Source organism: Passer domesticus, chromosome 6 (genome assembly GCF_036417665.1).
Source record: "Passer domesticus isolate bPasDom1 chromosome 6, bPasDom1.hap1, whole genome shotgun sequence".
Classification (NCBI taxonomy): Eukaryota; Metazoa; Chordata; class Aves; order Passeriformes; family Passeridae; genus Passer; species Passer domesticus.
In genome coordinates this window covers 40,628,047-40,653,324 of record NC_087479.1, presented here as the reverse complement: position 1 = coordinate 40,653,324, position 25,278 = coordinate 40,628,047, and the positions used below count along the sequence as shown (strand labels likewise).

The window sequence follows — 25,278 nt, the reverse complement described above, 5'->3', positions numbered from 1 at the left end:
TCCAGCCTGGGTGTTTTCTTACAAGCACTTTTGTCTAATCACTAGCTGAGAATCCAGCCTGATGTGTACATTGTAAAAGATGCTGTTTATACTTGGGCTTTTAGTCTGCCATCTGTGCACAGCTTAGCTACAACATCGCAGTAGATCTGTTTCTCCTCTGCTGCCAAGTCCCTGTTGCAAGCCTTCTGAAGAGCATGATTCACGTCAGACTTTCTAATAAAATTCAGGCACTTTGGAAGCTCTTTTTTAAAACCTATTCCGTTCTCTCAGCAAATGCAGTGGTATAGACTTAATGCTTTTTCTGGGCTCACTGGTTCATACCCGAGTGGCACTCGAGCATAACCAGTTACGTATGCAATCACTGATGCATATGTGCTCCCACACTGCCCTTGCTAACATGGATCCTGTTCTCAAAGCCTCTGACACAAATGAGTTCCGGCACAGAGCTGCTGGCACAATCCATTTGCACTGCACCTTGTAATCACTTTTTGTTTAAAACCCATTTTCTTTAAGAAACAGCCTTTGCACTAATCCCCAGGGGAAATATATTGAGCCCAGGTTTCCTTCCTCAAAGTAGGACAATTTTTGTAAGAATCAGAAACAAGCTACATGCTCAGTACCTGTAGGCTTGGATAATCTGTTGGCACAGAGATGAGGAAGACTAAATATAAGAACAGGCAGATGCTATTTCACCTGCCCCACCGACCCTTGTGTCTTCACAGGTAAGCATTCTGGCTTACAGAGTACAGGCATAAGCCTGAGCAGATGTTTGAATAAAAGACAAAGACTATTACAGAGAGATAAGAGGTAAAGAAAAAGTGGTCAATGTTTTATTTGAGAATATAAGTGTTTTTAATGAAGGTTAATTCTGCTAGAAAAGAGATGCTGGAGCTCTGCTGATTTCCAGAAAGACACAATCCCCAAGACTGGTTGTAAATGAGTTTTCAGATATTGCCCCACATAATTCTCAAGCATAATTTGTCCTTGTCTTAAACACTAACAACTGGCCTTACTTTTTTTTTTTTTTTGTATGAGGAAGGAGTCTTAGCAAAATTACATAGCTTGCAGGCCATGGATAGTCTGGTATTGCTGCAAGCAGCTGCAAAAATAGGGGTGGTGAGACCACACCCACAAAAACCCCTTTGCAGAGCGAGTCATTTCACTTCCACCTTAAAGTCCCTCTTCTGCCTCAGCACCTGCATTTCCATCCCCTGTCCCCAGCCAAGCCCTCATGCCAGCTGAGGAGCCTGCAGCTCCCTGCTGGTGGCACAGAGGAGGACGTGGAGCCCAGGGTGCTGCACACAATGTGATGGTACTCAGCAAGTGACGCCTGCTCTTCCATGGCCCCTCCTGCCTCACGCTATCCATGCATGAAGGAGGACTTGTTATGTGGCCTGGTCACATGCTTATCCTGACAGAAAATATGTCCACAGGATAAAATACAGGCTAGTGGGAAGACTGCTGAAAAAGGGAAGAAGGGTATGTTTAATCCTTCTACCAGAGGAAAGGAGCTGCAGGGAAAGGTTTGGGTTGGATGGGACTCTAAATACCAGAATGAAAGTCAAGTAAATGCAATTAATAAAGCATAACCCAGAAAAATGACCTTTTAAATTATTTTCTTTGAAGCCTGGTGGCATAGTAAGGATTCAGCCTTCAGACATAGAAAGATGAGCAAGAGGCATCTTGCTAGGAGAGAGTAAGGTGGCCATGGTACACTTGTCTCAGCACAAAAGCCAAACTGCTTTTTGCTGCCCCCAGGAATGAGGACTGAGACCTTGAGCTGCATGAGGTGGCTCGTCCTCCTCCTGCCAGGACAGCAGAATACACGAAGGTGAAGAATGTTGCTCCTCAGAAGGATGAGGGACCTCCTGATCTTCCTTCATTTAGGATTGGTTTGATGGGTTCGGTTTCAGCATCTCTGAAATGAGGATTTACAGAGGATCACGTTGTTGCTGTTAGACTGCCTTATCACTTTTATTTTTATTTGCGTTCTGCCAGTACAGAAGAGGCAGGATCCCATTGGGCTAATTATGCCACGTGCCAAGAACAAAGGGCTGGTGTTTTGAGCTTGCTGCCTGTTGCGCAGAGCGGATACACTGTACAAAACAGAGAAGCCCGTGGAAACAATGCAGTGGCACTGGTCAGCAGAGCAAACAGCAGCCACAGCATGCGAACACCACACCATCTTCACAGTGCTGGAGGCACTGGGGCAAACAAGAGCTTAACGGGGCTTGGAGGGAGAACAATGTGCAGCCCGGCTGACGTTTACAGGATTCACTGGGGCTGCAAAACAGCCCTCTGGAAAAATCTTTCGGCTTGATTTCAGCGAGCAGGGAGCCGCAGCGTGCGTCTCGCAGCACCAGACAGGCTGCGAGTGGCCTGAACGGGGTTTCAGGGGTGTCTGTGCGTGCGCTGGCTGCAGCGACTCCTCGGGCCAGGCAGGGGGCTCGCGGGAGGAGACGGCAAGCGCAGCGAGCAGGGCAAAGGGCGCCAGCGCGCTGCCTGGCCACCTGCCGAGCGCAGCGGGCTGCTGTGGGCTCAGGTGGGGAGGAGGAGAAGCGCCCGAGGTGGGCAGTGGAAAACCCCAGAGTCGGTGTGAGGAGCGAGCAGCACGGGCTCGGAGCGGGCGCTGCGCGGAGCCCCGGGCGCAGCAAGAGCCCACGGCCGCGGGCACGGCGGGGCCCGGCGAGGCGCCGGCTTGCGCAGCGCCCGGCGGGGCCGGGCAGAGCCCGCCCCGGGGCCGGCTCAGCGCAGCCGCCGGCTCCGCCCCGGGGGCCACATCGGCGCGGGGGGGAGCGCTCCGCCGAGCTTTGCCGTGCCCAGCCGCCGAGCGGAGCAGGTAGGCGCGCTGCGGCCGCCCGCCCCGCGGGGGCCGGGGAGCGGGGCCGCACGGGCGGGGAGGCGCGGGCCGGGACCCCCGGCACCCCGCTCCCCTCGACCCGGGGGTCTCGGCATGGGGGACGGGGCCGTGCCCGGCGGGGACTTCCCGGGGGTTTTCTGCGGGGCTGTCTGGTGGCCGGAGCCCCCGCTGCGGTTGGGCAGCCCCGGGGAGCCCCCGCGCCCCTCCCGGCCGGGCTGCTGCGGGTCGCTCGGGGCACTCCCGGCGCGCCCCTCCGCGCTCGAGCCGGGCTGAGCTGTGATCCCCTGGCGAAGCTGTGAGCGACCTGAGACCGCGGCCAGGTGCGGCGAGCGCGGTGCCCGCAGGAGCGGGTGCTGCTGGCCCCGCGGGGTGCTGCTGTGCGGGATATCGGCCCCCTGCCTCTGTGCCTGTGATGAGACTGGGCACACAGCTGGCTTCAGTCGGCTCTGTCTTGATTGATTTCCAAGATGTGGATTAGATGCTTCCGTAGCGATCTTACCCTATTACGACTGCAGAAATCTGGTGCTGGCCCAGCCTGCTGTGTCCCTTTTTCCTTCCTTTTTAAGATCCCTGTGAGCAGTTCAGAGTAGCGCTTGCAATTCAACAGCTGGATAGATGTTTTAAATGCGAATTGTGTTTGCAATTCGACTGGTAACAAATCTGGTGATAAGGGGGTAGGGGCTTGTTGCACTCCAGGCATGCTGATTCTGCCCCAGAGCATTAAAGCTCTGCTGTGAATGCTTTCGTGTAAAATGGGGTGTTTGGTATAAAAAATAAGAAACCAAAAACCCAAACCCAGCCATCCTAGGATCTAAATATTGGATTCAGTAAACTGTAAAGCTGGTTTTGGATAAAGTGTTCCTGTGTTTTGGACAAGCTCTGGCATACTGCATATAAGATGAGAGCTTGAAACTTACAAGCTGTGCAAGAAAAGGACAGTGTCCTATTGCAGAGGTAGTGGCTGGGGAGAAGAGCTGCTCTTAGAGGTGTTTGAGCTGCTGTTGAGGGTAGAAGTTCACAGGGATGTAACAATCCCACCACTTGTGAGGTCTCTAGGTTGTTAGCTTCTTACAACGCCCATGTGCTTCTGTGCAAGCGAGGGTGAACAGCTGGAGAGCGCTGTCTTGAAATCTGCCATCAGTGATACTTCCTCTCCATGGGGTTTTTTTTGTTGGTTTTTTTTACTTTCTCAGACATCTTGGGCTTAAGAAAAATCCCCTTCAAAGCCTGAGATGTGAGCCTGCTGCTGTGAAGCTTGCTCACTGCATGAGAACTGTCAAGCAGAAGCCTGTGGCTAGAATAATTTTGGTGGACCACAAGGTCAAAGTGTAGAAACACTGCTCTGAAAATCTAGATGGAGTTGTCTAGTGAGAGGAGCAGTCTCAGTAGTGTGCTGCTGATGTCAAGCATATGACAAACTGTGACAAATTACTCAGCTCTTACTAAATACTTCATGAGTACTAAGTGGGAAGAAAGTGTTAATGAGGCAGAAGGGCACTGGGTGGTACAGTCAGTGACCTGTTCTCAGTGTCACTGCAAGGGCATTGGAAGACCTGCTGGTGTTCCACAGCAGAACCTCTTCCAACAGTGAGGTGGTTTTTAACATTTACATTTGGTTTTGTTCCTTTGGTGGGAGCATGAGCTCCTAGAGCTGCAGTTGTGCTTCTTTACAAAAAAAAAAAAAAAAAAAAAAAATTCTTGGGTGTTTGCTCATGCTGGGCAGCTCACACAGGTGAGAGGAACCTTTGCTAACTGCTCTGCAAGACTGCGTGTAGATTTGGAGTGGCTCAGAGGAGTCAGTAGCCTCTCCTCACATTGTGTCATTTAGAGAAGGATCTTGCTGCCAGAATATCTTTGCTTGGTGCAGCCTTTTTGGACCTAAACCCCTCTTTGATTGCATTTCTCCATCCTTGTCAAGAGCTCTGGGGGCCACTGAGATGACATTCTCATCCTTGTGCTGCAGGGCTGGGTGAAGTCTTGCAGTGTTTGTTCAGCTTCCTACCTGTGTGTGACAGAAATAGAGCAAGATGCAAGCTGAGTGCCTGGAGAAAGCCCTCCCTGTGGGCAATCTCTGTCCTGCTGCATGGAAGCTCCTCCCTTAAGAGGATTTAGCGGTTTTAATGATGTGGCTCATCTGGACTCTCTTCATTACTGTTATTGTCTCTATTTTAGTTCTCGGGTGACAGGCAGGTGTAGTGTGACCTACAACTGTAAGCTGGTGCAGGAAATGCTCTAATGAGGCCTTCCCACAGCTCCATGGAGGTTTTCTTGTTCCTGCTACTCACACCACTCTGCTTCAAGCTCTTTGAAGTGCAAGGGGTGGTTTCACATGAAATTTCTCATGTGACTGTAACCAAGGAGAGGTTTTACCACTCTTCTGTCACTCCGTGTCCTGGTCTCATAGCTGTAAGGCAGGAAGGGTCTATTCAGGACTGCAGGTGTTCATCCAGTAGATGTTTAAGTCCGAGGGATGCAGGTGGGAGTTTTGAGACCTCTGGTAACCACAGGCCCCAGGGCACTTTTCAAACCATGGCTGTGGTTCTTGGTGCCTGCTGGCGTTGCTACAGCAGGAAGCACACGGCACAGGCAAGAGGCATTGCCACAAAGACCTTTGGGCACTGAGGGGATAGGGTCTGTTGTGGGAATGCCAGGGGGATGCTGGGACTTGGATCATGCCCCGTGCTATCTGAAGCAGTAATTCCTGCTCCACTTTAATGGTGCCTGTGGTATGGCAGCCACCTCTTCCCTGATCTGGTTTCTCTCCGTTGGTGAGTGGGAGGTGCTAGAGGGTGTGGGTTCTCTCGGGTCTCAGGCTCTGTTTGAGTGGCTTGGAAGGCTGGAGGAGGTAGCAGTTATTTCCAGTGGGCCTGTGTAACAAGGGGTGATTGGAGCCACAGCCTTCTTGCATTTACTCCTTGGTTTCCATTGTGGAAAAACTTACGTGCACCAAAGCTAACATTACTGCCAAGACTTATGGCATTCACCCTAGAGTGCCTTAACTTCACCTCTCTAAAACAGGAGCATTACATCTGTATCCCCTTCTCCTTCCCTGCCTTCATTTGTCTCTGCACATGGATCATGCCATCCAGAGTCCTGGAGTCCTTTTGTGCAGCAAAGGGGTAGCTGGGCCCTGTAGCCTTCCCACCGCCACGTGCTTGTCAGCTTAAATGGGCAAAGAAATAAACTGTGACCTTGCACTAATGCATCTGTTGGAGGAATGTGGGATTGGAGCTTTCTGCAGGCTACTGATTAATGACACACGTGTGAAGGGATGGCTGAGTGAGCCACCTTTCCTTTAGCAACTGTCTAATGAAATGCAGTCATTACCTAACCACCTCTGTGTCTTTTTGGCTCTTCTGTATTCTTAGAGGGAACGAAATGGAGGAAAGGCTGAAAATTGCAGGCTCTCTTGGCATGGTAAAAGGAATAATACAGGAGGCACAGTCAGCGCCAGCGGTTCCTTGACGGCTGGTTGGCTGTGGCACAGCCTGTTTGCTGAAAGCTCTCTGGGCTATCAGGGCCTGGAAACACTGAAGCAGTTAATGGCTGACTTCAGTCTAGATGGGGTGATAAGTGAAGCAAAGGAACTGTGTAGTGGAGATTGCTTAAATCACTTCTTGTGTGCGCTGTCAGATTCAGAGCTAGCTAATTTTCTGGAAGAAAGATGAGGCGTTACTGTGAGCAGCTCTGCGGAAGGGACTGTCTGGCTGATCAGAGAAGAAAAAGGGAATAAAACAGTAGCCTGTGGGGATGGGAACGGGGATTGGAGACTGCCAACTCTGAACCCAAGCATGTGTCTTTTTGAACACAGGGAAGCTGGGTGGTATGTGGCTCATCCAAAGTAAATACAGGGGAGAAAGGGAAGGAGACTAAGCTAGGGACAGGCTTTGTCCTGTGGGAAGAGATGTGTGCACAGGCTGTCTGGCTGACTGCTCTAGTTCTTTGTCTCCTTGGTGGAGCTTCAGAACTGGGACACCACCTACTGGGACACCACCATTTAAAAGCAAGTCAAACCAAAGTCCAGTGCATGTACTTAGTATCTGAAAGTTACTGCCCTGACTGTCTTTAAGGAGCTCAGGAGCTGAGAAGGACCAGAGGAAGAACCTTGCACAAAAGTGAAGTGCTGGTGGAATTTGTTCAGGATGCTGCTGGGCTGCTGATTTTAGTTGCTTTGCAGCACAACCTTGAGGCAGGTGCATCATGAAAGGGCTTTACCCTTTACTACAAAATTGTTACTGAGCTGTAAGCAGATTGCTGATCTCTTCCAGTATGATGATAATCCCATGCCCATGTGTACGGAGAAATGCTATTCTGGGACAAACTGTATACATTAGGATATCCAGCAGACTGAAGATTTGAAGTTATATAATGGGGGGTTCCTTTGTAGGCAAAACAAATCTGCTTCAGTCTCTCATACGCAAGCAAAAGAACAGATGAGCTGCAGCCATGCACCTTAAGCTGATCTTCCCACAGCTGGAGTTGGGAACTGCCCTTGGTCCCTCCTGTTCCCATTGTCAAGGAGATAGTTTGGGAAAGGAAAGGAATTATCTCAGAGGTTTGCACAGCTGGGACTGAACATGCTGTAAAGTAGCTATACGTGTTGGGAATGAAGGAGGCTGTTTCCCAGAGTTGTTCTGGAACAGGGGTTACAGTCACTGGATCTAAACATATTCTTCTCCAGCACCTTGCTTAGGTCACTGCCTCTGTGATCCATGAGGTTTCTGTGCCCTCGCCAGGATGAGTTCAAGGGACTATGCAGGAATGTGATGCCCTCAGCTCCTGCCTCTACAGGAGAGGCATCATGCAGCACCTTGTCTGTCTAGTTTTAAAAGCAAGCTGGATGCTGGTTTTGCTTGGGCTGGTGCACCAGACTGGCACAGGTTCGAGCGACCTGGTTCTGGGGTTTTGTGCATTGGATTGCTGTGGGGCCGTGACTTGAGCTGTAGTGGTGCAGGGCTTCTGGAACAGCATGCAGGGCACGTGTGGAAAGGGCACCTTTGGCACTGGACTAGGACTTCAAGGGCTGCTACTATCATCCCATAATATAAGAATATGCAAATCCTAAATGCCCAGAGCTGGTATGTCTCCATAGATGGTTAGCAGTTTTGTTGGGAATCAATTGCAAAGTCTAAATTAAATATGTACTAATTTAGACTGAAGTCTAAATAAATGTGTACTAACATAGTCTACTTAGACCTTTCCAGGGAGGTTTCTATACCTTTTGTGGCATTTCAGTTTCTGAGTGTTCTAGTAATAGAGGAAAAAATATTTGTGTTGGGAGTGTCTTATTCCCTTCGTATCTGATTTTTTTTCTGATTTCTTTTTGGTCATGCAAATGGCTTACTCAGTATTACTTGGAATGTGTGTGGAAAGAAATTGAAAAGAAGTTCTGTTTCAGTGGTGACAGTGTCAAGGGGTTTTTTGGACTTTTGTCCCCACAGCTATGACTGCTTTTAAAAGTTGCTGTGCAGACTACTCTGCTCCTCTCCTCTCTGCTTGTAATCAATCAATTTGTAGAGTACCCTTTGTATAAAAGGGTGCTGTTCTGGCTGGTGTGGCAACCGGACACTGTCTCCAGGGCTGCATTGGTTCTGGGGCTTCTTTCATGTGGTGCTTTGGCCCAAAGTGTCCTCTTGCCTGCTGTGGAATTTGTCATGTCTGTCGTGGACTGAAGTTGATGGTAATGAGTCAATCTTGAGTGGCTTTGCTGGAATGTCCTCAACTTCCCAGTGTGCTTCCTCGGCCTCTTGGTCCCCTTCCTTTATTGTGTCATGGAGCTAGGATCCCTGTAAAACACAGAAGCAGAGCAGGACTCAGATTAAGGAGACAGACTGCTGACCTGCAGGTTAGCAAGGCTGTTTACTCTTGCTGCTGCCTTGTGTATTGCACTGACCAAACAGATATGGGAACTGTTCTGCAGCATCTGTGCTGCATGATTGAAGAAACTGGGGGCTTAAAAGGCAGGCAGGAGTTCTAATTATTCTCACCTCTGAAGTCTTTCAGGGGAGGGAGGACCAGATAAAACTCCAGCTGCCTAAATGTACTTTCCCAACAGTCTTAGAAGCTGCTGGACTCTTCTTTGCATTCAGGTCCCTTTCTGATGCCAGCTTGCAGCTATGCACATGGAATAGCTAAACAGTGCTCTGAGCTGTGCAGTAAATCTGCCTATTCCCCAAGGAAGCTCTTTTAATTAGAGAGGACTTCTGCTGAGCAACTGCTGTGTGGAACAGTGCTAGACCACAGCTGTGTGGAGAAGCCCTGGTGAGCCGTGTGAAACAAGGTAAAGGCACAGCCCTTCCCTGGTTCTCATGGGGTCTGCTTCACCCCTCTGAGGAGCCTGCACAGGAGTGGGGGGAGAGGCTTCAGGTACAAGAGGAGTTCCTGCAGGCTGGTGGTGTGGGGAAGTGGAGCCTTGTGTGATAGATCAGCCTTGCTAGTGATCCCCAGCCTCTCCCTCCAAGTGGGTCTTGCTGCAGGGGTTGCTGGCTCAAAAGAAGCTCAGCAGATCCTTTGCACCAGATCCTCCAAGGGTGAGAAGACCTTGTGCAAGTGCAGCTATATTTGGGGTGGTCCTGGCTGCTCCTGAGGGGTTGGTGATGCCCACAACTGCTGGTGCTTCTCCTGCCTGATGTGAGAGGACCTGAAATGTCAGAGTTTCCTCTCGCCCTTTCTTGCTGGGGGAGGTGTTCTGACTCAGGGCTTCCTGGAATGAAACTGAGGTGACAAAAAGGCAGTTGCCAAAACTTCTTGGGAATTTTTTAATGTCAAAAACTGCATCAAACTGGCTGCTGCCTTGGCAGAAGAGACTATTTCAAGGAAGGGCTATTTTGAGGAATGGCAAGTTGCTTTAATTCCCAAGTCCAGGACCTCAAAGGCTTCTTTGATTTGGTGCTGGTGGCCTCAGCCTGAGTGCTTCTGCATTCATTACCAGTCCATCATGTTGCAGTTTGAAGGCTATTGTGGCAGCGATTTAGACCTGATCCTGTAGTAAAACACTAGGTTCCTTCTTTGGGTAGCTTCAGGCAGATAGGAAACTTCTTCCTATCCCAGCTGTCAGCTGGAAAGACCCACTGGTGTGTCTGCAAGTAGGTGGCCATGCACCCAGTGCTGTCCCATGGGAACGTAAACAGTTGCTCCCTGTTTGCCCAGAAGAGAGACAGCCTGTGCCACAGGGTGTTTGCTGTCAGGAAGAGCAGCCACGTATGAGCCACGTGTGAGCTGAGGCGGTCAGCAGCTGTGTTACTGTGGTGCTGTCTGATGGTTATTCCACAGGTTATTCCTGTGCCCGGGATGTCAGCCCTGGTGCCCTGTGACGGGTGGGAGGAGGAGCAGGCAATGGGGCTTTGCTGGGCTGGGTTTCAAGCTGCTGCCCTAGCCAGGGGTGGATGTGTATGCTGGGGGTAGAGGGAGCCATGTGTGACAACCACAGCCTGCCCAGGTAGCATACATGAGACCCTTTGCTGTAGTTCTGGGTGATTGGTGAGTGTGGCTTGATTAAAAATTGTGGAGCTGATGTGAAGTAAAACCAGGTGGGTTGTGAAAGGAGAGACAATAATAGGGTGGGACAGAGGCAAGCAAGAAAAAATTGTGTCTGCAATCCTATTAAAAAGTAGTCGTAGCCTCAATCATGATTTACTGATTAAAGATGGAACAGCCTGCATTTTTTCCCCCTGAAATAGGAGCATTTATGTATGCACTGAGACTCATTGGATTATTTGTAAATGAGTTATTCTGAGTTCTTTCTTATTTTAAAGTAAATGCCTCTGAACTACTCTTTTCCATCTTATTCTTCTAGAATTCCTCCATCAAATAGTCTTCGGAAATATTTATGCTCTAAATATAGAAAAGGAGACCTTTTCAGGAAAGAAAAGGCCACCCAGCCTCTCTTGGTTCAGGTTCAGCTGAACCTGTTTTCCAGACCATTGTGCATAGGTCTGCAGACTCCAAGGGGGCCCCTCTTTTTCCCAAAACAGACCCAGCTTTTCAAAGTTTTGCTGTCTTTTTTAACTGCCAAATTCCTAGGGAACCTATCCCATATGTCTGTTCTTCCTGGCTTGAAACACTTCTGTCCAGAACCTACACATGTATTGCTTAGAAGGCTTGATTGATTATTTTCTTTTTTTTGGGTGGTGTTGGAGGAGTGATCTTAACTGCAGGTTGCAGATCTGTCACTAATCAGTGTTTTTGTATTGCTCCAGTTAACTCTGCTGGGATTACCTGCATGGTAATGTAACAATCATCAGGGTAGCAAAACACCTCTGTGTATTGCAGCCGGCCTTGGAGTTCAGGACCATCTTCATAGAAGGGCAACCAAAAGTCTTTGAGTATCTCTTCCAGCTGGCTGAATGTTTTCTAGAGGACCCCTGTGCCTTCCAGCCTTGTCTCGCTGAGATTTCTTATTGTGGCATTTCACTTCCTAAAATGCTTAGACTGGGAACAAAGCAGCTTCGCTGCAGTTTTTGTAACAGCTCATGCTGTGTTATTCTTGCTCCTCACTGAGTTGCTCTTTACTGCTGTACAGTGTTGCTTTCTTTTCCATTTTCTGTCTCCTGTCAGAAGAGCTTGGCATGCAGCAAGTGTTCTCTAAAGGTGAAAGGAAAAAGTGCTAGACAATGCTGCTGTACATCTGAGAGACTGTACAGCAGCCCCTGTTGGGACTGACTGTTCCAGAGCAAGGTTTGAAATAGCTTCTGTGTGGCATCCTCAGAGTGATCAGAGCAGCAAGGGGTTTCGCTATTGTGGCCAGGTTCTTGCCAGTTACAAAATGAAACTCTTCGTATTATTTACCATGATGTTGGAGAGGGAAAATGTGGTTGAGGTGAATGTTTTTGAGTAGCAAGAAATGGCTCAAAATATCTGTGTTTTAAAGTCCTGCACTTCAGGGTTTTTCTTGCCCTCCTGCCCTCTGTATGTCATCATTTTGGAAACCGGGGCTGCTTGAGACAGAATCCCTTCCTTTTTCCTGGAGCTTTTTATAGCTCCAGCTTTCTCTTTTCATTCATACCCTTTGGTAGTGTCAAGTGGCATCTGTGGCGTGAAACTCAGGATGTTGTGAAATGTTCATCCTCAGACTGTCTGTGACAATGCTCCCCATGTCAGCAGGGCAGACCACGCTCCAGCAGGGCACAAGGTCTCCTGTGATCCTGGCATGGTCTGGTGGAAGTACAGCTTCTTCTGGGGCAGAGGCTGGGTCAGGGAGCAAACTTCTGTGGCTGTGTCACTGCTGCCACACGCAGTGACAGCACACAGTGTGTGTGATTCTGTTCCACAGGGTTTGGAGACCCCAGGCTCAGCTGGCCCTGCCTGCTTGTAACAAATGGCTTGGCTGAGTTGCCTCCCTTGTCTGCTCTGGTATGCAAACCTGGGAGAGGTCATGAGGTACTTTGTGTGAGAATCTAGCAGGAATCCTCTACTTCTGATTCCTGTACTGCCAGCCTGCAGTGGGGGCCTTCAGATTGGAGGCCCATGGTGATGGTAGGGCAGACAAAGCTGAAGGGGTTGATTGTTACAGCTGCTGGTCTGTGCTCTTCTGCTCTGGAATCCCAGGTAGCAGTGCCAATGTACTACCAAGGCACAGGAGTGGTTAAGTAGCTAAATTTTAGCAAAATGTCTATTTGGCAAAACCAAAGTTTCCAAAAATTGCAAATAGTAAAAGGACTGTTTCTCATAACAAGCCAAAAGATGTATCCTCTTGTGGCCTGAGGCACTTTCCTGTGCCAGTAGGAATTCTTTTCACCTTCCAGTCATGATGGGTTTGCAGTACTCTTCCGGCTCTGCTTAATCTGTGAGCTAAAGGGTTAAAGCCTCAGCTTCTTTAGATCAATGCCTTGCTATCATACAAAGCATGTCATATGATTAAAGTACACTATTAGCCTGTCTCTTCTGTTGTTCAAGGAAGATCACTTAATTCTAAAGCTCATTTGGAAAAATAAGCCAGAGGCCTCTTCTGTTTGCTTTGTGGTATTGGGTTTTTGGTTTGTTTGTTGTTCTTTTTTTTTTTTTTTTTCTTTCTGCCACTTGAGAGCATGTGGATGTAGTCTAGAGGGAGAGGTCTTGGTTAGAATCCTGGTGCCAGAGAACACTTCCATTCTCCAGTGGGCTGTCACATGCAAGGAACTTCATTGCTCTGGTGAGTCAGAACAGTTTGGCAGGGTGTCTGAGCTCCTCCAGAGGTTTAATCTGAGAAGGACAAGGGAGTGCTCATTGCCCTATGCCCTTTGGAATAGGCAATCTCTAGTGCTTTGACTTTTAGAAGTGTCTGTCTTCAGCTAAGAAATTAACTCCAGCAGAACCTGGAATGACTGGCAGTGGTGCTGGGTAAGCTCAGCTTCCTTCCTATGCCAGGTGCCAGTGCCCAGGCTCTGCTCAGCCCCATCCACCTGTCTGTGGAGCTGTGAGGTCTGAAGACTCAATAAGCAGAGGGCAGGTAGAGAGAGAAGTTGTTTGTTAAAGTGTTGTGCAAGTTGCTAAGCTGTGGAAAACTTCCTGCCCTTAAAATAAAACTACTTTCTCTGCTAATTCCTGAAAAGAACCAAGAGAGTAGGAAACCTCATTTCCCAGGTCAAGCAGATGCTGTAACTTCTCAACAACATGTTTGTCATGGGTGTGCTGAATCTAACCACCCACTAGTTATTTGCCCTAGCATCTGAGAAAATGGAAGTAACTGAAAACCAGTTTGTTTGGAAAGAGAACTTTACAGTAAAAAGTCCTCGACCTTGACCTCTTGAATTTTATGGGGGGAGGAGGAGGAAGGAAAGATAAAAATCAGTTACACTACCTGGCTCCTACCTAAGTCTCACAGTCTGTGTTTATGTTTCATAAAATAGGAAAAAAGGCTTTCTTCCTGCCTGGATTGTGGTAGCTTTTGGGTGCTCTGGCGGAGTCTCAGGAAGGTGTCTCCAAGCCAAGTGGCATTGGGAGGGATATTGTGCAACTCCTTGGAGGAAATTTGTTGACCTCCAAGGCATTGCTTGCATGAGAAGGGAGCCTGTCCTGTGCAGGTACTTGCACCTGGGATTTCCAGGCTGATTTCCCTGGCACAGGGAAACAGAAACATCCCCTGGGCTGCAGGACCATGCTGGGGAGAGGCTTATCAGGTAAGCAGAATACTCCTTGTCTCTGCTGGTCTCCCTGCTGCAGTTTGGAGTGCAGGTCCTGCTCACAGGTTTTGCTCCACTGTGGGGGGAGTGTGGGGCAGGCCAGAGCAGGGGGACTGCTTTTGACACACTGGTGCCACTGACAGATGGCAGTGGGAGCTGGTGGGCACATCCATTTCAGAGGTTAGGTTTGCAGCCTGGCAGCTCCAAGTGCAGAAAACAAAGCTGAGCTGGTCTCGTTGTTGAAGTGATTAAAGAGCCAATGTAGTCAAGTGACAGAGTTGCCCAACCAGTTTTGTGAAAACTCTGCATTTTTACTGCATTGTGTGCTGGCTTTAGTCAGTGTGGAGACCTATTTCTGGACCTGACCTGTGGAGCTTGTTGCACAACTAACATTCTAATACGTGGTAATTAAAAAGAGAAAGTCCACTAAACTGTACTTTTGGCTATTTCTTCTGTTTGCTATTTTTGGTAAGTTGATTAATTTCGTCTACTTTTTTTTTTTTTTTTTTTTTTTTGTAGGGGGAGAGGAGAATCAAATGACTTCTGGGACAGTTTGTTGGGTTTGGGATTGGGTTTTTCCTCCCATTTTTGGCAGTTCTATCTTTGGTCTTGATGTATGGAAAGTTTTGCTTAAATCAGAGAAAGACTGTCCTGCAAATACTGTCATGCTGTGCAAGCATGAGTGTGTAGGCTGAAAATAGCAAAGAACTTTCTCAATTTGCCAGTTGTAGGGACTGAAGACCTACTTAAATGTTGGCTTTCAAGCTGAAGTGTGAAGGCCAGATGTTCTCAAAATGTGTTACACGGCTTGTAAACATAGAGATAAAGACAGACGCTTCTAAAACCTCTGCTGCTCTTTGATACTGAACTGTGAGCTTGGTTTCTTTTCGACGATATGATAGTGGTTTATAAATATCTGATCACTTCCTGTCGAGCATCAGAAGTACATTTCTAAAATACGCATTTCCTTTTTGCGAAATACGCAATGTGTGCTTGCTGTGATAAAACATACTGAAAAATCTGTGCCATCGTAGGAAGTCCTACAGGTGCTTTCTAATCCAGGGTCTTGCTGGGGAATGCAGTTGCTAGTCAGATAATTCACACAACAGTACATTAACTGTAGAAGTCAGAAAAGCTGCATGTCTTACCAGGTGCACCAGGAGCAAGTCTGCCTTTGCATTGTGAGCTGATAAGTTCCCTCAGAAACTGTTGCTGAGAAATCTGTTCTTTCCAGTGGTGTTTCTGCAGTACCTGCAGTCAGCTGTTGCCTTGCTCTAGTCTGCTCGCTTTGCCCCAGGAGTAGCAAATGTGGAGGGACTGTATGCATGTTTGAGTCTCTGTCCTGCAGATGTCTTGCAGATGCTGTTAGGGTCTCACTGTACATGTCTGTGCTGGTAGTTCAAAGTTTGCAGATAAATTAAGTGTGATGCTGCAGTTTGCAGGCTGATGTAGCTGTGCTGGTCTCTCTGCTTAGCCCTCAGACCATCTCCTCTACCACTGAGACAATTACTTCTACTTAAGAAGAAACTCTCTAGTAATAGATGGAATAAGAGAGGGTCTGGTTTGTTCTCTTTTCAAAATTTGTAGTATGCAGAAATACTTTTCTACTTGTACTGACGCTTTCCTTCAAAAAGAAACTGTATCTATATCATTGAGATACACACATATAAATATATATATATAAAATATGTAATATATGTACCTTAATATTTAGGATCCAGCTTCTCCCTCAATCCTTCCTTTATAACTTGTGAAGAGATGCTATTTGGAAAATCTCCACGACAAACATAATCTTGTTTATGTTCCCAAGGTCATTACGCAGCTGGTATTATCTCAGTGAAGCTTAAAGGAAAGTTCAGTGAATTCAGACTTGGGTCATTCATCAGCTCTGTGGTTATTTGCTTGCCAGAGACAAGATGTACCTCCCAGGTGTACTGAAAGTCCAAGGCCTTTGTATATTAATGTCAACAAGATGAACTCCTTAGGATATTCTTTGTATGTTAATGGGGCTGTAACTTACAGTCCCTGCCCTGAGGGCAGTGATGTACCTGGTTAACAGGAGACTTAGTAACTCTGTCATTGTTCATTAACTGGTACTGTTGTGTGAAGCTGTCCTGTCTCATCAGTCACGATCAGAAGTCTTTCTGATTGCCAAATGTCTGCTCTGCATGTGCATGGATAGAGAAGCAGCTGGGCTTTGGGGTGCAAGGGTTCAGAATCCTGCAAAGAATGACCTCCTCAGCCCCATGGCTTTGTGAGCTGCCCCTTCCCCAGTCTCTCCTGCATGAGGATATCTGCTTTGGAGCTGGGAAGTGGCCATTTAGTGAGCAGCTCTAGTGTGCTGGCTTCTGTGGGTCTCTATCCAGCTGTACATCTAGTCTGCTTCTGGATTGGGATAATACTGTAAAAAGTAACTGCACTGGCCTTCAAATGGCCTCAGCCTCGTGCAAATTACTGTGCAGATAAACATCTTTATGGAACCAGCAGCATGCTGGTCTCTTCCTAGCGACACACCTGCTAGTTTGGGCAGGGGGAGATAGTTGTGCAACCTGAGTACCACAGTGGGAGTTCCATCTCCAGGATCTATTGGTCAATCTGTCTGCAAATGAATCCAGCTAACTTTGGCCAGTGTTGTAGTGTGAAAAAGAAAAGACAAGGAGGTGAGACTGGATCGGGGACAGATTTAGGTATTTTAAGTGTCCAACCTTATAATATCTTGAGGGAAATGACCTGTTGCAATGCATAAGACTTAACCTAAATGAGGAAGGTGGTGCTTGCTTGTTGTGTTCAAGAAACACCTGCAGTGCTTGAGATCAGCTGAGGCTGCTTTGGAGCTTGCTTCAGTGCCTCAGCTGGACTTTCACCCAAAGATCCTGCCGTTTCCAGATTAGATGCAAGATGTGAAGGAGGATCAGGAGCCTTAGGGTATGTTGCAGAACCTTAGTTCATAATGCTGGCTGCTGCATCTCTGCATCTGTCAAACTGGCAGTTTCTCCTTGAGCAGGCAGGAGGGATAGCAGATGTGAGCCATCATGCTGACCTTACAGGGCATTGGAGGTGTTTGTGGGGGCAATGGAAGTAGCAGCTTGTGAAAGCCTAATCTGTCACTGGTTTGACCTCATCCTAGCCTGGTAGATGTTGGTAATAGTGCATCCTGTAGGGTCTACCTTTGTTTTATGTCCCGTGGTGTTAGAGCCTGAGGGGTGCTGGGGGAAGCAGCTGGTCAAAGTACACAGAAACAACCTGCGGCTTCTTTGTAACCAGTCATTTCCTGTCCTTAAGCAATAGGATGTGGAGAAGAGGGGACAGCATTCTCAGGCTATGTAGGTACAGTCTTTGCTTGAGCTGGAGTATTGGGGCTGACTGTCAGAGCTCAGTGATCTTGGGAACATGTGTGCTCTCCTTAAGGGTTTGCATGATCTTTGCACTTTTTTTGTAAATCTGCTGAGACAGTGATTTCCACAGCTGTTCTGCTCTGGTTTGTTTTGTGGTTCTTTTATTTCACTGCATTCATAAATGAGCCCCTTATTTGTGCTGCACAGTAACTTGGCAGCTGAGGTGTTCCAGCTGCCAGACCTCATCAGGGAGAAACCTGCAGAGTGAGTGCAAGGATGGTGCTGCAGAGCAGGGCTGAGCCCTTCCCAGCAGAGCAGTGTGGCCCAGGCATGTACAGAACTAGCCTGGGCCAAATATCATAAACTTCACTGAGCACCAAGCATGCAGTGCCTGCTGGGTGAGGCAGTACAGGATCTAATTGGATAGAGCAGAATCACAATTAAAAATTAACTTAGCCTCTCTGCCCCTTGACTGATGTGGTTATAATGTCTGCACATGAATTTTCCCCTTCTTGCCTCTGTGGCCAGTGGTGAGGTCAGGAGGCAGAGGTATTCAGCTCTCCCCAAATCACCTGTCCTTCTCCGTGGTCACCTTGTACAGGAGGGGGACTGGGAGTTTCACAGGCTCCTGTAACAAAATAAGTTAATCTCTGAGCTGTGGTGGGACTCCTCTGCAGTTGTTAACAAAGCAGGCCTCTGTCTGCATCTCATCAGGCACACAATGTCCTGGATTTTATGTTCCTGCTCCACATGAGGGTCTTGCTGTCATTGTTGTTGCTGGGGGAATGATGGGCCTGAGCCCTGGAGATCATGGAGAGGACAGGAAGTCCTCCCCTGGTGCCAGTCTGGCCTGTGAAGACCTGTTCCCTTCCTTCCTGGTAGGAAACCCCTGAGTTCTGGATCAATTTGATGCCTTCCTGGAATTAGTTCTTCCTTCAGGTCCTGGGTCTGAACCTTGGGCTAAGAAACATCCTGGATCAACTTCACAGCAGCTGACCAGGCTGTGTTGACAACCAAGTTTTTGGCAGTAGTGCCTCAAAGCAACACACTGCATAAGTAATCCTGAATATCTTCACAAGATGGAGAATGGGAGGTTGGAAGAAATACCATTCTGCAAGCTAATGGTATCTTGTGAAATCCTCTACAGAGCTGGCATCAGTCTGGAGAATGACAGGGAAAATTTGGATGTGTATGTACAGGATTGTTGAAAAGCATGGCTGTTGCTGCCTGGGGATGAAAATTCAAATGGTCAAAGCAGTAGAAGTGGAGAGGGAAAAACAAATAGTTGTGGAAATCAGTGGTATTTGAAAGCTGCAGACTTCATGTGTTTAACCTCTGCATGCATTGCTATAAGACATTAAGGCTCAAAACCTGACCAATTTCAGAAAACAAACTTCAGCTTTTTTACTGCAGCACTAGCTATGGTACTTAAGTTGGATTTTTGGTGCCAAGTGGCATTTGGATATGCCTGGTTGTGCTAACTCCAAGCTCATCTGCTTCCAAACCTGCCCTGTCTCAAATTTTGTTGAGCTTCTGCTTCTACTGTATGACAGTGTTGCTGGTCTCATGACTGTGCAATTTTAGAATATGGAGTTTTGAGGGGTTTCATTGATGTCGTGGACAAAAGGAAGTTAATTTGCAAAGAATGGAAAACTGGAAAATCTGTTCTATTTCAGTGAAGCTCTAAAGTATCTTAAAAGCTCAAAGCAAAACCTTAAGATGCTTTTTCTCTTAACATGAAAACTGTACTTTGAATTACTTTATGGCTAGGAGCTATGAAAGAGATACACTGCCCTGTGGCAAGAAGAGAATAGCACATACTACTATAATGCTGTTGGGGTTTCATGTTTGTTTTGGGGTTGTATTTTTAGTAAACATTGAAGATAGTATGCCTTTAACAAATAGCTATGAGTAGAAGAGCCCTGAAAGCAGTATTTTACTCTTGTTATCTCAGGCATATCTTCTTCCCCAGTAAACTTGTTTTTCTGCTTAATTAGCTGAAATAACTTTTATAAAGATCTTAACAGCTTTGCAAATCTGTTTTCCTGACAAATCAAAACAATGTGGGCAGAATTTAAATAGGCAGCATACGGCTTTTAGTGCTAGAAAGCAAGGCGGTGAGTACTGGAACTTGCCCCTGCAGTTTGAAAATTAGGAGGATTGCACCTGCGATCAGATGTCTTAAGGTAAGAAGTCCAGTGCATTGTGCAGGAAGTTGTTACCTAGCTTAGTTCTTGGCTAGGTTAAAGAAGAGAACGACAGTTGTAACTCCCACAAGAGAAATTCATCATCACCTAGGGATCTGGCTGCCTTTGCATTCTGGTTAGACTGCCAGGCTCCAGTTTGTGATCCTGTTAAGAGGAGATGTGTCTGTGGTGAAGCCAGCAAGCAAGCCAGCCAGATGGGAAAATTTACATCTTAGTTATCCTCTCCAAGTGTAGCCTTAGGTGTTGGTACCTTCCAGGACTAGTGGCCTGAGAGAACATTTCTCTTGCAGAAGAAAGGAGGAATTCTGCAAACAGAGAGCCTTCACTCTTTTCCTAGGTTGTGATGCAGCTGTTGTATAGTGCATCATGGTAATGGCTGCACCCAGGGCACTGAAAATGGCAATGCTGTGTGTTTGATATTTGGTGTACATATGGACCAGAAACTATTACAGGACTTTTCCTTGGCTCATTTGAAGGACTTACTTTTGGGTGCAACTGGCTTTATGGCCTCTGACCTGAGGAGTTAACTGAAGAAAAACTGATTGAGAAAAACTGTTGCTAACTTGGCTGTGCAGTAAGAGCTCCTTAGGTGCAATGACTGCTATACAGACGAGATTTGAGACCAGCCTGCAGCACAGCTGGCTGACATTTTATATCTCTTCTGCTTCCCATCTCAATAACATCTTGCTAGGTGCTGTGCAGTGATGAGCTTAGCACGGTCTCTAGCCATGGCATTCCCTGAAGTTAGAGCAGCAGCTTGAGCCACAAAGTTCAGTCTTGTGTTCTCTCTTGGTAGTTTGAGAGTGACCATTGCTTGTTGTGAAGGCTAGCCAGTTACAACAAGGCCACATACCAGTTTAGCTCCAGAGTTAACCTAAATATTTAATAGGATTAAGCGAAAGCCTTTGATTGGAACAAAAGAATGGACTGGGCTCTGGTGATCCCTGGTACACCGAGGCTGACAGCAGAGAACCTTGCTGACCTTGCTCTCTCTTAGGGCTGTGATCCCAGCTTGATATTGCTCTTCCTCTGGCTGGTGATTCTTAAAGTGACATGGTGTGTTTGGAGCAAGGAGCTGGGTAGAGCAAATTTTAAGGAACTTAAAAGTTCTCCATTGTTTATGTGGGAAGCAACTGATTCTGGGCCAGGAAGGAGAAGCAGGAAAGCTGACAGAATCACAGAATGGTTGGAAGGGACTGCTGTGTTCATCCGGTCCAACCTCCCTGTTCAAGCAGGGTCATCCGAGAGCATACGGCACAGGATCGTATCCAGATGGTTCTTGAACATCTCCGTTGAGGGAAACTCCACACCCTCCCCGGGCAATCTGTTCTGGTGTATGGTCACATGCACAGCAAAATTGTTCTTCCTCATATTCAGGTGGAACTTCCTGTGCATCAGTTTCTGCCTGTTGCCTGGTGTCCTGTTACTTGGCACCACCGAGCAGAGCCTGGTTCATCCTCTGACACCCTACCTTCAGATACTGATGAGGTCCCCTCTCAGTCAACTCTTCTCTAGGCTGAGCAGGTCTTGCTCTCACAGCCTGTCTTTATAAGAGAGGTGCTCCATCCCCTTAATAGTCTCTGTTGCCTTTAATTATCTGTGTTGCTCCAGAAGCTCCATGCATCTCTTTTACTGCTGTCAAGGAATTAAAGTAGCTTGCATCACTTTTCACCACCAGAAGGAGTAGCTAGGGTTGGTGTTTTGATTGATGCTACTATTGCAAAGTCCATATAAATAGTGATGGAATTAGCAGTGTATTTGTGATTAGATCTCTTCTGTAACTGCTAATAGCTCTGTGTCACTCTCCAGGAGATCTTGGCAGCAGTGACTGTAGTGTGGTGCTGGTGTCCTGTTTTACTGTCCTGAAAAGGCAACTCTGGTATTCTGTGCTGTCTGTGCATGTGCTCTGAGGTCCACCAGACAGCCCAGAGCTCTGCGCAGGGTAAGGGTGTTGCTCTGAAGCTGCCCAGAGGACCTGCGTGTAACATAACTCCTTGTCTCTCTGCTTTCCCCTTAGGTCCTGTAAGTGAAAGAAGATGGGGTCTGGCTGCCTAAAAGTCACCAAGTACTTCCTCTTCCTTTTCAATCTCCTCTTCCTTGTAAGTATTTTGAGCATCTGTGGAGTAAGAAGGAAGGCCTGGACCGAAGTTAGCTAGAAGATGTTTTTTTTTTCTGGGTATTGGCCTAGTGTGTTCATTAAATAAAATAGCCAGAGTTTTGGAAGGAGGGGACTCCTGAATTTGGGGGATGTCAGAGCTCCTGTGTTTGTCTCAGGTATGCCAAGCAGCTCCACTCCCAGCAGCCATCTGCTGCCTCCAGTGCACACAGCTCTATTCCTGCATTGGGAAGGGAAAGCAGGAGCTATGGGTCCTTTCTGGAAGGAGGGTAGTTGTAACTACTTTCTCTGACACATCTGGAGCAGCAGCTGAACTGTCCCTGAGCAGCAAAGCTACAAAACCTGCCAAGTAATGGCAGTGCCCTCCTAAGTAGGCCAGCCAGGCTTCAAAGAGCAACTCTAATTTTGTTTGAGTCCCAACGGCTGGTTTTGATTTGTGACAAGATGAATTAGTCCAAGTCTCCTGTTTGAAATGGAGTTGGGAGGTGAGGGAGACTGGGACAGGCTTGTCTGGGGAAATAAAACAGCCTACTGGGTGCAGTTATTTTCAAGTGTGAAGTTTAGCAAAAGACTAACTCCTTTTGGAAAAGATTGGGTCTGGGAGGGCCACACACATTCTTGCATGCATCTTTCTGCTGCCTGGATATTGTATGTCCTGTGGGCAGCGATGGTACAGTTAGTGATACCTTCTTGCAATGGAATGGTGTAGTGGGGAAGTGCAAGGTTTCAGCTTTCCACATGTCAGCAAGAAAATAGCCTGTCTCATATCGGTATCCTTTGTGCAGAGTGTAAGGAAAAGGAGGGGTCAAGCTGGGAGAGAAGGGAGGGGAGTGAATCATGATAAGGTGAGCACTGCTTTCTGGTCTCTGTCCCTGTGCACAGTTTCACTCCTGCTTCCTGCATGGCTGCCCTGTGCTGGTAGCACACAGGGTGAACTTGAGGCACATCTGGATCTGGTTTCCCTTGGCTTACTGTGCTTGCTCTTTGCTCTCTGTGTTTCCTTCCATTCCAAGAGTAGGTAACTGCAGTCTAATGGTCTGAAGTCAGGGGTGCTCAGAGCATCTATGGGAAAGGTTCTTAGGAGGGAGAGGAGAGGTATTTCAAGTGCCACTAGGTCTTCCTGAGTATGATTTAGTCCACTTTAAAGATAGGAAAAAATCATCTGAGTCCAGGCCTGTCCTTCTACTAGTGCAGGACTCCTCTACAGATATCATCATTCAGTCTCTCTCCTCTCTTGAAGAAATGATAAATTTTAAGCAGCATATAACAGCCAGTCTACCCTGGGAAGCAGAGCTGTATTTGTTAAGACAGTGTTTGAGTCTTGCTGAAGCTCAGTATCTGGCCACTGTCTAGTTTTCCTTAATGCCCAAACCTCGGTCAGAGTTCATTAGCTAATCTCTGTGTAGAGAAAGTTCTCTTCAAGAAAGCCAGCCTAGCATATAAGAGAGGAGGAAGATGACAGCCTGAAATACTGCTGTACCTTAAAACACTGTCACTGTGTTTGCTGTATGCTGTCTAGGGTCATTGTGGCATCTCTATTCCACGTTTTCTTTCTCTCCCTGCTCTGCTGAGCCAGGCATGGCTGCAGGCAGCCTGTGGGGAGTGGTATGGTCTCAGGAGGCAGAGTTGAACTGCTTTGTTGGGCTGACCCACATCCATGCTGCACTTTCCTATATTTTGCAAGACTGTGAGGATGGCAGGTGCTGAATCCCTCTCTGAGTCCTGGAGACCTCCAGGCTGAGTACTCCTGTCTGGGTGGCAAGTGATTGGAAGTAGCTGTTCTTTGTCCTGTGCATGCCCTGCTCCAAGCCAACTCCTTGGGTGTAGCACTCAGCCCCCTCCCTCTTGTGGAAAGCTGGTCTGATTCACTGAGCTGGACCTGGAGAGTAAGAACTTTAGGATAGGATTGTGAGAAGGTCTGTGCTGACTAAAGGGAGAAGCTGCTTTAAATGAGCTCTTTAACCCTGCTGTGCAACACAGGCATTGTCTTCCCCTCGGACTGCTCTGTCAAAGTGAGGTATCCAAAGCCACTGTGTTCTGGCTCAGCTTGACACTTCTCTAGAGTGAAGATTTTGGGAGTGCTTCTGTCTTGACTGAGGGCAGGCTTTTTGCATGTGCCAGATGTTGGGGAAGGTGGCATACATTACTCTCTCCATTTCATAGGAAGTAGGTGACCTGAGATGTTCTTCCATTACTGTTGTTCAGGGTCTGAATTGGGGAGGGTAGTTGCAGATTTTTTGAGCTTATACAGTGTGATAGAGCTATATTAATTAGCAGAGAAACTGCTTGTATTGAGTTGCTGTGAGCTCTCAGCACAGAATGCCTTGTGCTGGTTTCCTGAAGCTACTGAGCTTTGTGAGGAGGGTGCTTGAGCAAAGGTGAGCACCAAGGGTGCTGACAGAGCCCTGTGTCTGCTCTGGACCTTGAGCTGAGCCTATGTGATTGCACCCCGTGCAGGCCAGCCCTAAAGTGTGCTCTTCAGCCTTGCTGATGATTGAAGCCTTTAGAGAGGTGCTGGCGACTCTTTTTAGAAGTTAGTCATTGAAATAGCACTTCTCTACAGCTCGAGGTCTGCGAGAAGGTCGCTTGCTGTAGCTGAAGTAGTTCAGGGACTTAGTGGTATTTTGCAGCATTGGAGATTTACTTCAGGGAGGGGTTTGACCTGCTTTGGTTGAAGGGAAGAAGGTTACTTGGGCTGCCTGCCTGCTTGCTAGAAAAGATACCAGATAAGCTTGGAGTATAATCTGAGTTTCCTAATCAGAATTTAACACGTCTGCCTTCTTGGCTAGCAGACACGTGCTGCAGCACATGCTTCTCCTTAAAGGGAAGACAGCTCTGCAAGACAAGTTTAACAGTCTCTGGAAACTATTTGTTTGGAATATATAGCTGTCTTTCCTGCTTCTAAAATCCTTTGTAAATGCAGCAGAAGGCTGCTACCTAAAGCAAAGCCTGGAGTTGTAGAGCCTTTCTGTTGACCCCTGTGGCAGCTCTAGTGTTGCATCACACAATCTGAGCATGCAGGAAAGCAGCGCTGGGGAAGGAGAGCTGGGAACCCCCAATTGCTCTTTCCAGCAAGATGAGTCAGCTCCATCACAGCTCGGTTTTTCCAAGCCCCTCTTGACTACCTCTCTGTGGGAAACTGCTGACCCTGTAATGAGGGATCTGTATCCTTCTGGTTTGGGTGTAGCAGGACATTTTGCTGAATCTGGGTGTGAAACCTCCACCCCCCAGGGAGGAGGGAAGACATCTGTTCCCCACTTCAGGAGTTTAAAGCAGTGGAACAGAGGAATTAAACTCCATGGAAAGCAGATGTGATTTCTTCTATGGAGGGTCTGAAGCCCAGCCAGTGGCAGAAGCAGCCTTGCTATACAATGCAAACTCCTGAAGATGCTGAGCAGAGATATTATCCTGATAGGAAGTAAATACACTCTTGTTAATGGGACAGTATTTTCTCCCTGCCTGTAGTTATTGTCTCCCTGCCTTCCCCTTGTAGTGTTTTCCATAGCAGCTCCTGGCAAATGCACAAGTTGTGGACTGGAGCAAAGATCAGAGTGAAAACAGGCCTTGGATAGTCTGAGCACCTCATAACAAATAACTTCTCAGGAACTCTGCTCAGCAGCCCTTCTGTGTTTTGTCAACAACAGCAAAACTTAGGTGACAT

General features: G+C 47.6%; 1 protein-coding gene across 2 annotated transcripts in view; it reads left to right on the top strand.

The window, feature by feature from the left end:
- Positions 1 to 2,105: 2,105 nt before the first annotated feature.
- The window catches only part of CD82 (CD82 molecule), a 38,974-nt gene continuing 15,801 nt past the window's right edge, over positions 2,106 to 25,278 (top strand). The window contains exons 1-2 of one of the 2 annotated variants that reach the window (XM_064424934.1): positions 2,106 to 2,140; positions 21,519 to 21,600. In XM_064424934.1, coding sequence (XP_064281004.1) covers positions 21,538 to 21,600 — 63 coding nt within the window. In that variant the 5' untranslated portion in view covers positions 2,106 to 2,140; positions 21,519 to 21,537. Of the gene's footprint in view, positions 2,141 to 2,699; positions 2,840 to 21,518; positions 21,601 to 25,278 lie in introns of those variants that run through there. The other variant, XM_064424933.1, reaches the window with a different exon arrangement.